The sequence below is a fragment of the Macrobrachium nipponense genome, chromosome 30 (genome assembly GCF_015104395.2).
Source record: "Macrobrachium nipponense isolate FS-2020 chromosome 30, ASM1510439v2, whole genome shotgun sequence".
Taxonomy (NCBI): Eukaryota; Metazoa; Arthropoda; class Malacostraca; order Decapoda; family Palaemonidae; genus Macrobrachium; species Macrobrachium nipponense.
The window spans coordinates 39,737,947-39,755,446 of NC_087218.1; the positions used below are offsets into that span (position 1 = coordinate 39,737,947).

Below are 17,500 nucleotides of genomic sequence, written 5' to 3' on the forward strand. Positions count from 1 at the left end.
TTTTTTTCACATTTTTAATATTTTGTATTTGTACTCCCAATACCCAATATATATATTGCACTACAGCAAAGCTCGCTTGATTTTTTAAACCCTTGAACTATTTCTATCACTTATCTTTCTACTTTCATTTTTTTTTCTGTGTCAATCAATTTTTAAAGATATTTTTTCGAACAGAATTGAATGAAGCATTGTTGCTCAAAACGTTCTTAACCTTAATCAAACTGTATGTTTATAATTCATCAAAATTTCGACGTCAATAAATTGAAGACATGCTAAAAGTGACCAAATAGCATTCTTTCTTGAATTATTAAAAACAATGAAACTTTTAAAAAAGTGGTTTATAAACACTTGGGTGCATACATTTTTTTAATTCAAGTTGTGAACAGAGATGAATGACCACATCTCTTATGAAAAAGAAAGAGATTCAGCGCAGATCAAAGAGAGTCATAATTAACTAAAAGCATCAGCCACTAAGTCATCTATTCTATCTCATTTTATAAGAAATGTCTCATTGAGTTTACGGCAGTAATTAACCGTCTAAGTAGATTTCACAGATGTATCTAAAAATCACTTGAAATATGAATGACAAATTCAACCCTTATTGAAACTTAGCTTAATGATTAATTTTCCTCCTCCCAGCAGTTGACAAGTGGTGTCGTTTTTTGAACGTACATCTGCGCACTTTGACGTTGCGTTTCAAGTAATTGGAGGGCAAAACCGTTTGCGATTCCTTGAAATCAATGTAGTAATAAGTTATAACCAGACTAAAAAGAAGATCATTCTCCAGTTGGAAATGTACTGGATTATTGCAGAGACACTTCACTCACGACCCATGTCCACAAATGTAAAATAAAGCTTGTGCACTTGTCATCTACGTATATTAAGAATTGATTAAAGGTTCATTTAGCACTTTCGGACAAGTTTGTCTTGGTCCGCGGATAGGCAATCCAACCAGGCAGGTGGGGGTTGAGAGAGACCACCGATGAAGCAGTGGACTTCGTCCCTTCTCATCACAAAGGTGTATCTTCTGTTTCTTTCGTTTCCCTCGTGTTCCACTGCCCATCTAAGGAGGAACTAACAAAGATTCGACAAGATGATACACCAGGTAATCACAATGGCATTGAGTGATAAGTGCAGAGGTCATAAACCTTAGAGCGTTTCATTTTTTTATGTGCGTCAATGAATATGATCATTAACATTACAGATGCTTTTGAAATTAAGCCAGATTACTGACAGGGTTGGTGAATGGCTGCTTTTACAGTGCATCTCAAGATCTATTAACAAAGTGTGGCTAGGGTTTGAAGTAAATTTGTTTTTGTTTAATTATGATTATTTGCAATTCAGCATAGTCGTTATATTACTACGATTCATTATCAAGCAAAAGTTATTGGTATTTCAACAATAAATGCCTCATGACTCCAACAAGCAGAAACCACTCGTGAACAAATACAGTATCAATTATATTCGACGATACTTTGAAACGAGCATCGTAAAGTGATTCAAATGATCAAATTTAAGTCCCCGGAAAAATTTTATTTCCTACAAAGAAATTAATAAAATAAGAGGGTAAGATGAAAACCTCAATCAGTGATCCCTGCTCTGCGAGAATCAACGCCATGAGGGAAAGATTTACGCTCGTCATCAAATGAATCCATTCAGCAGCGTAGTAGATATCTGACGCTACTCCGCAAGTTCCTGGTCGATCATAAATTATGTAGTCGTATTAACTAACCCTTATCTTTGAACGAAATCACAACCCAATAAAACTCATATCCAAATTTCGATAACTGTGAAGAACTGGCATAAATTATAACACTTGAATGTTAGTCGTGCATATGAAATTGAAAAAAAATGTTACAATCATTGAAATAATTAATGAAATAGCAGTATTATTAATATTATTATTACAAGCCAGGCTGCAACCCTAGTTGGAAAAGCAGAATGCTGCAAAGCCAAGGGCTCAAGTAGGGAAGCAATCCACTACCGGAAAGAAAATCGAGACTGACTAAACTTAGAAAGCGAAATAATGGAAAACAGTAAGATAAATTATATATAAAAAATGCCATGAAGTAAGCAGTGGCGGACTGGGTCGAAAAACTGTGAAATTAGTCGTTAGAAAAATATACATTGACATTGTACCTATGAAGAAGGCAATTTACAAAGTCCAGGCAATTGCATGATATTAGGTCACTTGAGTGGTAACTAAACCTTGAGGATATATAAATATTTACTACTTCCAATGACTTCTGTAACCCTTGGAAAAATTAAACTACGACGACGATATAAAACATATTATATTTTAGGGAGGGACTCGAAACCTTTCCAGTCTTTTTTTATATGTACTCCCAAAAGTTTGTAAGGAAGGTATTCCCCACGATCTATCATTTCTAGTATAGAGGTTTTAATAAACAAACTTCCCAAGTCGTTAGTGAGTTTACTCCTATTTTTTTCTTTCAAGGCATCAGGTCGATTTTCGCCTTAAAATAAAAATCGTAAATATGCTCGCTCTTCATAAAGCTATCAAGATTAGGTGTAGATTTCCTCTTGGTCAAATATAAGCTAGAGCTTATACCAATTTCTCACAGAAATATCTTTTAGCAAAAAAAAAAAAAACGCCACTCACTAACATATGGTCAAAATTTTAATACCGCCTCATCAATCATACGTAGTATTTACCGAGATGTACCAAAAAACAAATTACATGGACCACAGTAAATTTAACAAGACCTGAGAGATCTCAAAAAACTCCATTTTTAAGGACATTAATATTTATTATCTTCAGAAATTGGCTGTGGCCTATGTCCACCATTCCTCTGAAATTTACTACCCGCGTCTATATCCGGGTATTTTTCTGATCATTTGTCGAAGTGGTTAGAAAAAAAAAACTCATTTATATGGCCACTATACTTCTTCGTGGCTACTTAATCGACACACGTACATGAGCTGTAAAAAGAAAGCTGCATTCATATACATGCCCGTCTACTACTAATGACACGAGGAAAAAAAAAGTGAGAGGGATGGGCGATTTTAGGATTATCACTGAAGCATCTTATCTAATTAAATCTACTTAAGTATTACAGTAATGAAAGCGGATATTTTACCTACATACTTAATATCTAAGGAGTTACATGTCACTGATACTTTTCCTTTCTTCAGATAAAATCGATTCCAACTTACTTTTTTGCTGAATAGCGAATTGTGTCAAGTAGAAATCACACACACATAATAAATAAATAATTATATATATATATATATAATATATATATATATATATATATATATATATATATATATATATATATATCATACACAAACATATACATATGAATATTATATATTTGATTTTAGAATACGGAAAAGGTAAAAAAGTGATGATTATACGAACAAAGTTACAGCAACGAAGTAAAAATGAAAAAATTGAGATGCTAAGTACTTTCGTCACAGTTGCAGTAATAAGACGAAAGTACTTGGCATCTCAATTATTTACCCTTTCCTTCGTGGGTATAAGTATGTTCGTATAAACACATATCTATATATATAATGCATATATACATGTCTCTGGTAAAACGTGTTCAAAGCATAAAGAATATATATTTGACCATAAACAAATTGAGACAACTGAGTGTAAGATCTGTAGCCTTATTCTTTGGCATTTTCGTTTTATATCACATCATGACATGAAACACAAAGAGAACATAACAAGAAAAACTCTATTTTACCTAAAAACAACAAAAATGTAAAGTGGTCTTATTTAGACCATGGGGTACATAATTTCTTTGGCAAGGGTCATTAGGTCTGTGGGTAAACTTCATATAGGAACGACTACTCTGAATTAAGCTCAGAAACTGGATTAACGAAAGAATATGAAATGACATTTTAATTATGACAAAAATTACACATGACATTCTTCGGTTTCACTTCTTAAATCTTCGAACAACTTGCACAGATTGTAGCCAGACGCTTAAAAGTCTGGATTAATACATTATTACTGTGCTTTCATTCATTAGTTATACTGATGCAGATTCTGAAATGTTTCCCGGGATTACATCTTGTTATTCTGCTTCTATACAACCAATCAATCCTATGTGATTATTCGCCCAGGTGTGAAAAAAGAACATTACTCTTTTTGCTAGCTCTGAGCATTTATGTTAATTTACTGTGGCATTTATATTCCTTAACCGTCTAACCCAAATGAAATAACGTGGACTGTGTTCATTATGGTGCCACTCTGGTGTGGACTGTTATTCATTACCAAGTTTTTAGCTGTCCTTTTTAAATACATAGCTACAGAAACATTACATTAACAGTCCTCAGCAGAAAGGAACACAGTAAACAAAACACCAAGTATTGACTGTGTTCATTTCACGTTGGTCCAATGAGGAAGTAATGAAAGTCAGGAAAAAACAAAAATCAAAAGTACCAAGTTAAGCAAAATCACAAGATATAATAATACTGCCTCTAGAAACATTTTATAGTCTGAATTATCACACCTAAACAATGCAAATAAAATGAATGTGTGTAGGTCTGTTTGCCCTTCATACAATTCTGAACAAGATGTTCAAAGGTGGTTTAAAGCGACTACACACTGCCATCAGAGATTTTTTCTGCCCTCTGATTACCTTTTGTTAATACAAGTACCTTTGGTTTTAATTAAATAGTTTTTCATGCAATACTATCGTCCTGTTGTCGTTTATTAGGTAGTTTGCTTGAGAATGCCACATACACGCACAAATACATATACATATACATATATATATATATATATATATATATATATATATATATATATATGTATATATATATGTATGTATGTATGTATATGTAAATAAATTCTTCTGTTAAAACAGGAGACATCTCAAAAGTATAAAAGGCCCATTAAAACACTTTGGTTTGAAGCTAAAGATAATATCTCGGTGAACTGACGTCCACCCTTATCAAGGGATATATATATATGTGTGTGTGTGTGCGTGTGCGTGCGTGTGTGTGTGTGCGTGTACGTGCGTGTGTGTGTGTCGGCTGAAACCACAGGATATTTTTGAAAGGAAACAATGAAAATTTTCAATCTTACACGAAAGTACAAGTCACTGTCGTTATCTTTTAAGTCTTCTTAAAATTTCGACAGATAGTTAAATCAAGTGAATATATATGTGTGTGTATATCTATATATATATATATATATATATATGATATATATATATATATATATAGATATGAATACTTATCACATCACCGTGATTCATATAAATCATTCGAGCTACAAATGTCCTTTAATATCTAATTCGCTCTACCTCGGAATTGATATATTTTCATATATGTACCGAAGGGAATTTTTAGTTGATAATAATTTCGTCCCCCATGGGATCGAACCACCGTCCAGTGGACGGGAAACGAAATCAGGAACGGACAGTGACGCTACCGAGTCGGCCAGCGTCGGTAGCGTCACTGTCCGTTCCTGATCTTCGAATATATATATAATATATATATAATACATATATATATATTTACATATTATATATTTTATACAATAATATATATATATATGTAAATATCTAAACTAAATAAGGACTGTTCTCTTACAGTCTCTGCATTAGAGGTCAGATGACAAGAAGTCTGAAAAGAGATTACGTCAAGTTTGATAACCAGCACATGGATATGTAGCAGTGGAAATGATTATTAGCTAGCAGTTATAATCAATATCAATAATTTGCATATATTCACCATCTCGCTGAGCAGCTACACAGTACAGTTGAGATATACAAGCATAAGTATAAACGATTATGATAAGATAAACATGATAAAATACATAAAAAATACCAAACAATGAATTGAAGATGAGAAAAAAAATTAGCACTTCACACATGCATTAAAACCTTTCGTAATCTTGTGAGGTTGATTACGAAGGCTGGGTGTGACCCGAATAGACTTTGTAAAGCCAGCGCCGATGGAATTCATCCAGATATACATCATCCTCACAGGTGCCATGAGTTAGGCCAGGACCCACCAAAAGTGGGTCCTGAGTTAGGCTTTCTGGTGTAGGTGCGGTTTAAAATGGCTGCAGATGTTACAGCAGGTGTCGTCTTACGAAACCATTTGGTAAAAGTGATCTGGGTGTATTTTTTTTTTTTTTTTTTTTTTTTTTTTTGTGGGGAGAAGGTATGTAATAGTTAGTTACTTAAATGTTCTATTAAGAAGCACTCATTAGCCACCATTCCATACTGATTACACACACACATATGTAATATATATGTGTATAATATAAATAGTATATCACGTATATGGTACAACTGGTTACGTACGAACTTCAGTCTTATAACCAATGTAGTAGGTACATTTTCCATTTGAAAAGGAAACCTTCTCCATTTATTTCCTTTGATATTTCAAACCTTTCAGCAGAAAGCATAAGACTTTCTAAACTTAAACAGAAACATAAACACATGAACCATGTTGACAGTTTACCTCATGTGATCTAAATTTTTCCGTCAAATTCAACATCCACACACACTTCCACAAATGAGACAAGAGTTCAACATCCATTCAAACATTCCCAATTTGGTTTCCATAGACACTCGGTCTTTCTTCTAAATCTTGTCTTCATAAAATCTGCTATTTTTCGCGCTTCACTTATTCAGCAATTAATCTCTTTCCTCATCTTACCTTCAAATGATCAAAAGTTATGTTTACCCAAAAATACCTGTATGACTCTACCGATTCATCCATCCAAAATAAGTTGAACTTTCCAATTGCCCCTAGGACATCACTCCTGCTCAGGTGTACTGTCAGCTTTCTGCTCTTGTAACCATTTTTAACTTATCCCCTTAATTTTGCTGGTTCTCTCTCCCAAAACAACACTCTATCATCTGCAAACGTCCATCAACCATTACACGCTCCATTTAGGAATAATTTTCGTACCCGATAACTTTGCACCATTTACTACTATCCCTTCTCCGACTTCTATAATTACTCCATCCATAAAGATAATGAACAGCCATAGAGACGTAATACATACTCATTTCAGAGCCACTTTCTCACGAAAGCTGAACGTATCCTAATAAGAGATTTGCTCGCATTGTATAATTTTTTTCATCGCTCTCATTATCTCACCTCCTGATACTACCTTACTTTTCCATCACCCTCCATACTTATTCTATTATAAGCTTTTTCTGGGTCCACGAAATTTACATACACATTTGTTCAATTACATTCCAAATAATGGATTTGTAAGGAACGCCTGATCCGCTAATTTCTTCTTTGTCAGGGAGAGAACAAGCATATCTACCAAGAAAACATAAGTGGTACATGTTTTGCTTCACTTTTATAAGTAATCATCCTACTAACGAGATGCTAAGTTTGATTAGCATCAATTACATAATTATGTAAAGTACATCCAGTGTTTTAAGTCAAGCCGAATGTGTTGTCAAACCTGTTTCACACAAACATAATGAAAAGTGTCTCAAAATAATTAGATAATTTCCCTAAATCGAACCAGGCCTTAAAGTTGATTAAACAATTTAGATTTTAAAAACTAGAAAATAATACTGTTATCAAATAAGAATAATAAACTAGGCAAGTCCCTTAATTAAAACTAATTGCTGAAAAAATAGATAAAGATAACTACGGAATATATGAGGTGATATAAAAATGATTCAACACGATGGCCTTACCCGCCAAAAAGTAAAACTTCAGTATTGTGTAGTGGTCAGCCTTAATTTCAAATGCAAAATAAAGGCGTAGATTGTGGCTGTTATGCATAGTACCAATTATTTTGGCAGGAAAAAGTATATTAAAGTATATTAATAAACAATAAAACCAGACCATTGGAATAACATTCTGGATTCTAAGGCTGGCCCGGAGAGTTTGTTTGGTCTTAGTAAATAGAACATATGTCATCTTATTTGTCAGATTACAACAGGAAACGTTGCAGATTCTGACAAAATTAACTGATATTTGTTTTTAGTTGTTAATTGAACATTCATATAAACCATGCTTAACTATTTGACTTAAAAGTCAGCATTTGCTGAGTAATCCAAACATCCCGTTCTCAAAATGCTCAAAAACATTCATATCAATTTTGGAAAGAAACGTTAATTTGCTAAATAAAGGGATTTTTAAGAAAACAATTTTAGGCCGAGAAAGACAATCACAAGTTTTTATGAGAAATGGACCAACACTACATAGGCTTACGGTGTATTGCGGCGCGTTCTGAAAAACAAAATGGAAAATGTTCTCAACAAAAAAGCGTTATCGCGTATATATTAAGCCTAGCATTTCTCTAAAATTGTACAGCAGCCTAGCAAGCGTTCTAACCTTGGGCTCATTTCCAGTGACTGAAACTCCAGGAAAATATCTGGATAAGTTTGTATAAAAGTGACCACATCATTAACCTTGATTTCTCTATAAAACAGGATGAAAACTCTTCTGCGTACAATATTGAGCAACACTGTTTCTTTGTGAAATATTAAAATGGTTTGATTATTTCTGGATGACTAGCTAGCATTATAGAAAGTGACACCTAGAATAGTTTTTATTTCTACGTATAGTCGTTTAATGACACGTAAGCATCCCTAGAATTGTACCAAAAGGACTAAGTTTCACTGAATAGTCTCATATTGTGTTGTGAAATTTCTCAGTTTGGATTTCCTACTATGGACACTGAATTTCTGGAATTGTTTATACAGTAAACTGGCTTTCTTCCAGATCCTGTTGATGACGATGGTGGCGAGGGTAGCTTACGCTTGGCCAATCACACCACTTGACGGATACAGCCGAAGTAAGAACTCAAGTTGAAAATCGTTGTTTTATGGCCTGTCCACACTAGCGGGCATGCCCGTCAGTCAGTCCCAGCTGTTTATATTTTCACTCACTTCTGAAGCAGTTACCAAACAATCGCAACGTTTGGCTCCATAGTCCATACTCGGTCGGTCAGTATAGTGGAACGTGTTATGGGAACAGTGTTTGCCCGTCGGGCAGCGCCCGCTAGTGTGGACAGGGCTTTAGAGGTTAACGAACACTTTCGATATGATTGTTGTTAATACTGTAGATATTTTAAGTTCGTGTGTACGTTTACTTTACATCTGTCAACGCGAAAGTGACCCAATGGCTGTGCGAATGTGGGTATTTGCAAGACTTACAGAAGTAGTATAATATGACATAAGTAAAACGTCCTCATCGGGCTCAATATTGCATGGAAAATAAGCGAAAGAAGGGAGCAAGGTAAATAGGGTAAAGGAGTCATTATGAGAATCAGGAAAACCAAGAACAATTGAGAGAATTCTTCAGCTAAAAACGTTGAAGTTTACGTGTGGAAGACTGTCACAATAAGAGTGTTATGTGGAACTTTGAGAGGAAGGACACCAGCTTTTGGTTTAATCTAAACAGTGACATTAACAGTGCTTGTGCTTGCAAAAGGCGGGTTAACTGGTCACCTTAAGTGGTCCCCGTTATGACGAAGTCTCTTTGACTCGATCGAATATGTGGCAGAAACTGTTAAATTATTCAGCTGTGTTTCAAACCCGCAAGTAAAAACGCTAATAAACAGCACGTTGCAAGATGAAAGGAATAGCGTAAACACTTCTGTTTCAGCGTCTGTTTGTGTTGACTGGTATTATTTTTCTAAGAATGGCAATACTTGAAGTTTTATTTCGCTGAATTAAAGGAAACTGGTATCATTTCAGATTTTTGTTGGGAGGGAAAAGACGGTTTGGCGAGCGAAGCTAGCCTTATAAGCTGGAGTTTTTTATTTTATTTTTTTTTTAGCTATCTTATGTGTTTTTTGGAGCCACATGAGCAAGGCTTCCACTACTGTTTGTTTATCTCATCATCACTGGTAGCTAATAGACAGACAAGGATCAAGAAATGTAATATTTCCGAGAAATTTCATACATTTATGATTGCACATTTAAAAAAGAAAACATGCTGTTACTTCTTGGGGCTTGGGGGGTGAAGGGGAAAAGTTGAGGCTTGGGGGGGGCCCCAACTTGAGTTTGGGGGGAGCAACTGCCCCCCCAGGCCCCTAAATGACGCCCCTGAAATGAAAAGGCATAAAAAGCATAAATTCGCCTACTTTTTAAAATCATAATATTAATGAATAATTTATCCACTTCTCCAGTTACCAAAATACAATTGAACAGGTAAAATTGTCAGTTAAAGGTTAAATGTAAATGCCGATCGTCGTAAATTGGTCCTGTTGTTGACTGCTGGGCGTCTGTCTTCTTGTGAATATTCTGATGAACAAGATAATAATCAGTAGTGACTAGAAATAAGCTTATTCGAAACGTTCAAAGTATATGGAACAATCAGCGTCTCTATATTTTCAAAAGCTGGTTTTTTGTCTCTTTTTCTGCGTGTGACAACGACGCAAACATAAAATGAAAAATACACCGGCTTATTAGTCGCCCTAATCACGTTCTTTGAAAGGGTACATAATGATGGCAATCTTCAAAACATAGCAGTCAAACCAAGGGTCGACTCTTGCTTAAGTAGATGTCAGTAACTACACACCGCTGGTCGTTTGTCTTAAAACACCTTGAGTGAGAAGAGAGAGAGAGAGAGAGAGAGAGAGAGAGAGAGAGAGAGAGAGAGAGAGAGAGAGAGAGAGAGACTAATAAATATGCTTCTTACTTCAGCGGAAATTAAAGACGTGTCCTTGAAATGTGGAGACTCCTTAGACTACCCGGAGAGAACATTCACCAAGCTAAACATCACATTTGAAAGCGACGGCGCTATTCCTGCAGGGTGCTCAATCAAGATGCGCATTAATCTCAGGGTAAAAAGAATTCTTGGGTTACGTCTAGTCTCCTTTTTCATCATTATCTAACCCTTACGCGTCAGGTTTTCCTTCGCGTAATTTATAAATAACTTCACAATATAGTCAACTATGTCTGTTGTATGATTTCTGTTCTACTCCTTTGTTTTATTTGTCCACGATCGGATATTATATTCTGTGCTAATTGCATAATGTAAGCCCGTTGTGACTAATATTATTATAATGATAATATCTAGTATAAGATTTGTCAAAAGCCTTCCTATACCTACAGAGGCAATGATGACGTCATAATAAACTCTGAACGCGAATATATAAATTCTTTTAACAAAATTGCTTATTAATGATTATATATGTTAACTGCAATCCTGATGGTTTCTTCCAGTCCTATACGAATCCTTGACGTAAATTTCAGAATTATAATGTCCTTTACATTTGTTCATCTGCTACTGCCATTTTTTTATTCGTTTACAGCCTAGCCTTTCAATTTCATTTCTACATTTTTCACTAAAATACCCCATTTTATTCCATTTCTTCAAGTACTAACATTATGTGCAGGTGAACATCACCACAACTTTCTTTTGTGAAATAAATAAGACATTTTTGAGGATTCTTTCGACAGACAATGCCTCGTCAAGCTAATCTCTCTCTCTCTCTCTCTCTCTCTCTCTCTCTCTCTCTCTCTCTCTCTCTCTCTCTCTCTCTCTCTCTCTCTCTCTCTCTCTCACAGGACGAAGCCACAATGAATTTCGGCATCGGGGTGTCCGGTTACGTCGACATCCAGGATTCCAGCAATGGGGAGGACTGTGCCTCTACGTATCTGTCGGTGGCTGACGAAGATGTTCTCGACGACGAACTCGGATCTTTGGAAAAGTAAGTGCTGGAAATTTTAAATGGTCAGTATGGCAGGTATGGTTTTCATATTATAATGTGGCAATCTTGCTTGCGCTCTCTTTCGTCTGTCTGGTTTGGAGGATTATATATATATATATATATATATATATATATATATATATATATATATATATATATATATATATATATGGGGTGTATTTATGACTGTGGCAGATGTTTTTGCACATCCCATCACTGGTATATGTACTGTAATAAAAACCATACACATTCTCACCAGTCTACATCTGGAGGATTAATTTGACAGATTCTGACATTTTTAATATGAACAATGTATTACACTCTAACAAAAATACAATAACAGGGACGTAAAGAACCCTTAACAATAACCTTGAAGAACACCTACTTTATTTAAGTGATGGTTGCATGAGCAATGTAGAGAATAATGCCAATTGTTCACTCGAGGATAAGTCAAATTTTCCAGTGTTAAAAGTTAACTGGAGATTCGAATGACGTTTAATCGACGTCATAATCACGTTAAAAAATGTTTTTTTACTAGCCTCGTTTATCATTCATGTTAAGGTCATGTCCATTTACTGTTAATATAAACGTTTTTCACTGGTATCACACACACACACACACACACTGGTTCAATTACGATTTTTTTTATTCCACTATCCAATCACCACATATTATTTTACGCACAAGTAGAAGGAACTGAACAACCTTAAGATTGGAGGGTCAGAGCCTAAACATATTGTGAATTAACTGAACAACTGGTGTATACTGTTCACGACCACACACACACTGAAAGATACAAAATAGGTCTTATGAGTATTTGATTATGGTTACACAAAACTACTAAAATACACGAAGAGGTTGTAATTACTTGGATTGATATATTTCGAATATAATGTGTTGAAAGTTGATGAAATCATAATAGTTACCCATGAATTTCATCTAGTACGTACGAAGGATAGAAAACCTGGTGGTCGAATGGTTATTTTTCTCCCCAAACTACGGTAAAATGAGAAACGGATAAACAAGTGTACACTTAAATAAGACTTCGGAATATATTGATGCTAACCCTTCTTAAAAGAACAGGCTAAGAAGACTAGTTCTACAAAGACTTACAAACAGGGACGGACTGAGACTAAATTTCGGCCCAGGACTTTTGATGTTGACCGGCCCACTTGAAGATGGAGCTAAATAGAAGTGGGGAGGTATAGCTTGAAATGAAAGTATACATTTAATGGGAAAAAGAGCTACACACACACACACACACACACATATATATATATATATATATATATATATATTATATATATATATATATATATATATATATATCAATTCAAGCTACAAATGTCCTTTAATATCTAAATTCACTTTACCTCCCAAATGATATATTTTCATATATGTACCGAAGGGGAATTTTTAAGTTGATAACAATTTCGTCCCCCATGGGATCGAACCACCGTCCAGGTGGACGGGGACGAAATCAGGACAGCCAGTGACGCTATCCAATCGGCCAACAGAGACGCTCTCTGTTGGCCGATTGGATAGCGTCACTGGCTGTCCTGATTTCGTCCCCGTCCACCTGGACGGTGGTTCGATCCCATGGGGGGACGAAATTGTTCAATCAAACTTAAAATTCTCCCCTTCGGTACATATATGAAAATATATCATTTGGGAGGTAAAGTGAATTTAGATATTAAAGGACATTTGTAGCTTGAATTGATATATAAATGGATCACGGTTCGATGTGATAATTATTCATATATATATATATATATATATATATATATATATATATATATATATATATATATAGTTATATGATGGTTCGGATAAACGGCTCTGAGAAAAGTAAAACACATACAGGCATAAATAAAGGAATTACTTTTATTTTAGATTATCAAAATTTTCTTTAATAGTTCACTCTTGGATGCAACTTTGTCAATTATTTAATCATTATCCAGAGACATTAATATATCCCTCTCTACTGTCATTTGCATAAACTCCTGGAGGTGTTCCTGTGAGAGTCTGCTTCTTAGACGATTTTTTATGAATTTCAAGGTAGAAAAACTTCTCTCACAGGAAACTTGAGTAACTGATAAGGTCAGGAGATACTTGTAAGCTAGACCAATTATATGATAGGCATCAGTTAACAAGTTGTACCTTCTGAGTATCTGGTAACAGCAGACTGGACAATTCTTACATGAACATTTCGTTACAATTGTCTCATGTCTGTCTTCATTTAAGTAAGACTCGTGTTCATCCTCATCATTCATATCTTTAACGGTGTAGTCTTCAAAGGGTGCATTTTTCAATTTTCCCAGTGTGTAGCTAGACTCCTTAATTCCATCTTCAAGTTTTCAGCTGTTGCCCGGCTGTCGACCTTAAGCAATGGCTTACCGAGTTCTTTAAATAAAGACTCATACTCTTCAATATTGCTGTTCTTCAGCTGACCAAAATTTCTTGGGTCTAGAATCGATAAATCGTTGTAAAATGTCCCATGAGAAAGAAATCGATCACTGAGGCTCTGTGTGACTTTGTCCAATATTGGATTATATACCTTGACTTCATAAGCCCTCTCTGCGTCATTCAGCCTTTCATCATAAGCCTTCTCGCCAGGCATCGTTTTCTTCTTTCTAACTCTTTTCAGTGGCAATTCTGTCTGCACCTCCAACTCCAAATCTGCGTTCTCTTCATCTTCTAGCTGTTCATTAGCCCAACAAACAAAATGATCGGCAGCTACCTTAATACCTCCAAAATCTCTTTTTATTTTATCCAGACTCTCTTTAGTAGTAGCAACCATTCTGTACGCAGAGAGAATATCCATTCTGTTTGTTTGCAAATATTTCGAAGGGGCAGTAGTCTGCTCAAATATACGAAGAAATATTTGAGCAGTTTCATATTTGGTTTCATATTTGAGTAGTGATTCAATGCATGCTTTGCCTTTGCTGCGAACATCTGATTTCATATTTTCATGTTCTTGTATGGTAGCCAAAGTTAACAGAACATCTGTGTATAGGGCATTATCAAACTTGCCAGTTTCCAATGAAACAATTAAATGTTATCATTTGTGTAGTTTCTATTATTACAGTTTCCCTACTGAACAGTACTTTTTTATTGTATTAATCTTTATTATATATTTATGTGTCTGTATAATCATAGAAATCTGACTGTGTTGGCCAACCAGTTAGCAATAATGAAATGGAAACGATGGCATATTGTATATTGGCTGATGGTTAATGAATGATAGCTTACAGAAAATGTTGATAAAATTATCGGAACAACCATTTAAAGAGACATTTCAAGATTACTCTCTTGCAATGGCTGCATTAAGGTGTGCTGGCGTTGAGATTCATGTCCCACCTCCCCCCCCCCCCCCCCCTCTCTCTCTCTCTCTCTCTCTCTCTCTCTCTCTCTCTTCTGTTTTTTTTTATCCAATTCCATTCTCTCTGTTCCCGTATTCTTCAGATTTTTAAGTTTTCTTTCTTTCTATCTTTTTTTTTATTTTTTATCTCTATTTTCTTTTCTTTTTTTTCATTTATTTATAATTTTTTTTTTTTACTGTAGCCCGGCCCACAGGCCCCTTTTAACCACTGGCCCAAGGGGAAAAGTTCCCTTTCTCCAAATGGCCAGTCCGTCGCTACTTACAAATAATAATATTCAGTGACGAAATATTTTTATCGTTTCATCAGCAAAAGTATTTAGATGGTCGTCTATGTGGAACCTAAAGGTACAGACTGATGGTATTTATAGCAGAAAAGTTAAACGTTATGCAATTCATCTTAGATTAATATTCTGATAACGTAAATAAACGAGAAATCGGGAAGGTCCCATCACATAACAGTAGTACCGAACGGGTCAAAATAATGTAAGTAGACACACCATCATCATAGTTTAAACTAATTATGACACTAGAAAAAGAGTACGTTAAAAAATATGAGAGAACGGAGATTTGCTTATTTCTGTTTTCAGCAAATTTTTAAAATTGCTGCTATGGTAGTGAAAATGATGTAAGTAGCGAACTGTAAACTATCCCATCATCATGAACTAATTTATGACGCAAACAAAGATGCAGGTTGGAAAAATATGAGAAAAGGGAGATTTGCTTATTTCTATTTTTAGTAAACTGTACTGAGTAAAGTAAATGTGAAAAATTTCGTCTTGAGCGTAAACTTTTGTGTTCGAGTACCTACAGCAAATGTGTACACTTTTCCAAGTATTTATGCTAAATTTTATTCATATTACAACGATTACTACTAATGTCAACGAAGAAAAAAGTAAAAATTGCAGAAAATGCGATAGGATGAGCTACAACAAGAAGGAAAGCGTGAACAAATTGAAAAATGCAAAATTCTGACGACTAAGATTCATGAGATTGAAAAATGAGGTAACAAACTTAATTGAAAGTAATAAGACATGACGCTAGCACTGTAACAGAAGGATACATGAAGCAGGTACATACATGAACCTTTCAAGAGAGTGAAAATAAAAACCTTGCCAGTGAATGAATCAATTTCTCTAACAAGAATAAAATTCATGTTTTTAACAGAGTAAAAATACAACAGATGTCTTTCTCCAAGAACACCCAGCTGAAAAAATTCGACTTATCACAGCTGAATAAGAGGAAATCTAAGGAATTATAAACAGAACACAATTGCATTGAGAAAAGTCAACTAATTTCAGATGCCAGAAACTTTTCATGAAATAGATTTTTTTTTACTAAGGAAATATAGACATATGAACCCAAAAAATCATTTGTACCACTGGAGGTGGGAAAATATTTTTTAAAACCAAAGTTCGCGAGTCAAGGAGATAAACATTTTCTAGGATCTACCAAAAAATGATTGAAAGTAGTGTCTTACCAGATAATCCGTCATCCTGCAAAAAGTAATAACTCCACTGCACTGTGATAAACGATCTCCTGAAATGCACACACAAGTAAATGGATGAAATTACACATAAATTGGATAAACGTTGTAAATGATGTAGTAAAATGGTTTAAAACCTTTGAAATATATGTAATTGAAAAGTGCAAAACTGCATCCTAATCCTTATTAAGAAGATTATTTGATGATTGTGTTATGGGACAAACTGTTTAGCATCTACACAATATATTTAAAACTATGTCGAATTATGAAAATGGAAGATAATTAATATAAAACTGTGTCGGATTATGAAAATGGAAGATAATTGGAAAATTTTGCCAATGATACTCAATTCTACGTTTATACATAATATTGTAGATTTATTATGTCCATGGTAAAGAACATAATGAAAAACCAAAGAAAACAGAAAGTAAGCAATGACAAAACAATATTTATCAATAAGGTCAAAAAGAAATATAAAAAAGGGCTTGATATCAAATCCGGGAAAATAAAAAAGGCAAAGTTAGAAATAGTAAAAGAAGTTAAAAACCAATGGGTATCAACTCACAGATACCTTAATATGGCAGCTTAGAAAACTTAAATGAATAATAATAATAATAATAATAATAATAATAATAATAATAATAATAATAATAATAATAATAATAATAATAATAATAATAATAAATGAAGCTTTCACATAAAAATTTAAATATGTTAAAATTCTCATACACTACTCTATAACTGCAAAAACAGACAATGTTACTTCTTCAATAATGGCATTATCAAATTAATTACTGATGAAGATAAAAGGCTTAATTAATAAATCAGGCAAATTAATAATGAACAAAGTATCCCATGTGTGGATCACGCCCCTCCTAATAGAGCTTCACTGGTTTAATATTAAAAGTGAAAAATTAATATAAAATACAAGTTCAGACGTAAAACATGACACAGGCCATGTCACCAAAACATTAAAGAAATTTCAAACGTCGAAATGCCATTG

At 34.3% G+C, this 17,500-nt stretch overlaps 1 protein-coding gene across 1 annotated transcript in view; it reads left to right on the forward strand.

Annotated features, from left to right (window-relative positions):
• The first annotated feature begins 965 nt into the window (after window positions 1–965).
• The window catches only part of LOC135202463 (cubilin-like), a 29,257-nt gene continuing 12,722 nt past the window's right edge, over window positions 966–17,500 (forward strand). The window contains exons 1-4 of the mRNA XM_064231865.1: window positions 966–1,105; window positions 8,695–8,767; window positions 10,623–10,762; window positions 11,490–11,632. Coding sequence (XP_064087935.1) covers window positions 1,094–1,105; window positions 8,695–8,767; window positions 10,623–10,762; window positions 11,490–11,632 — 368 coding nt within the window. The 5' untranslated portion in view covers window positions 966–1,093. The remainder of the gene's footprint in view (window positions 1,106–8,694; window positions 8,768–10,622; window positions 10,763–11,489; window positions 11,633–17,500) is intronic.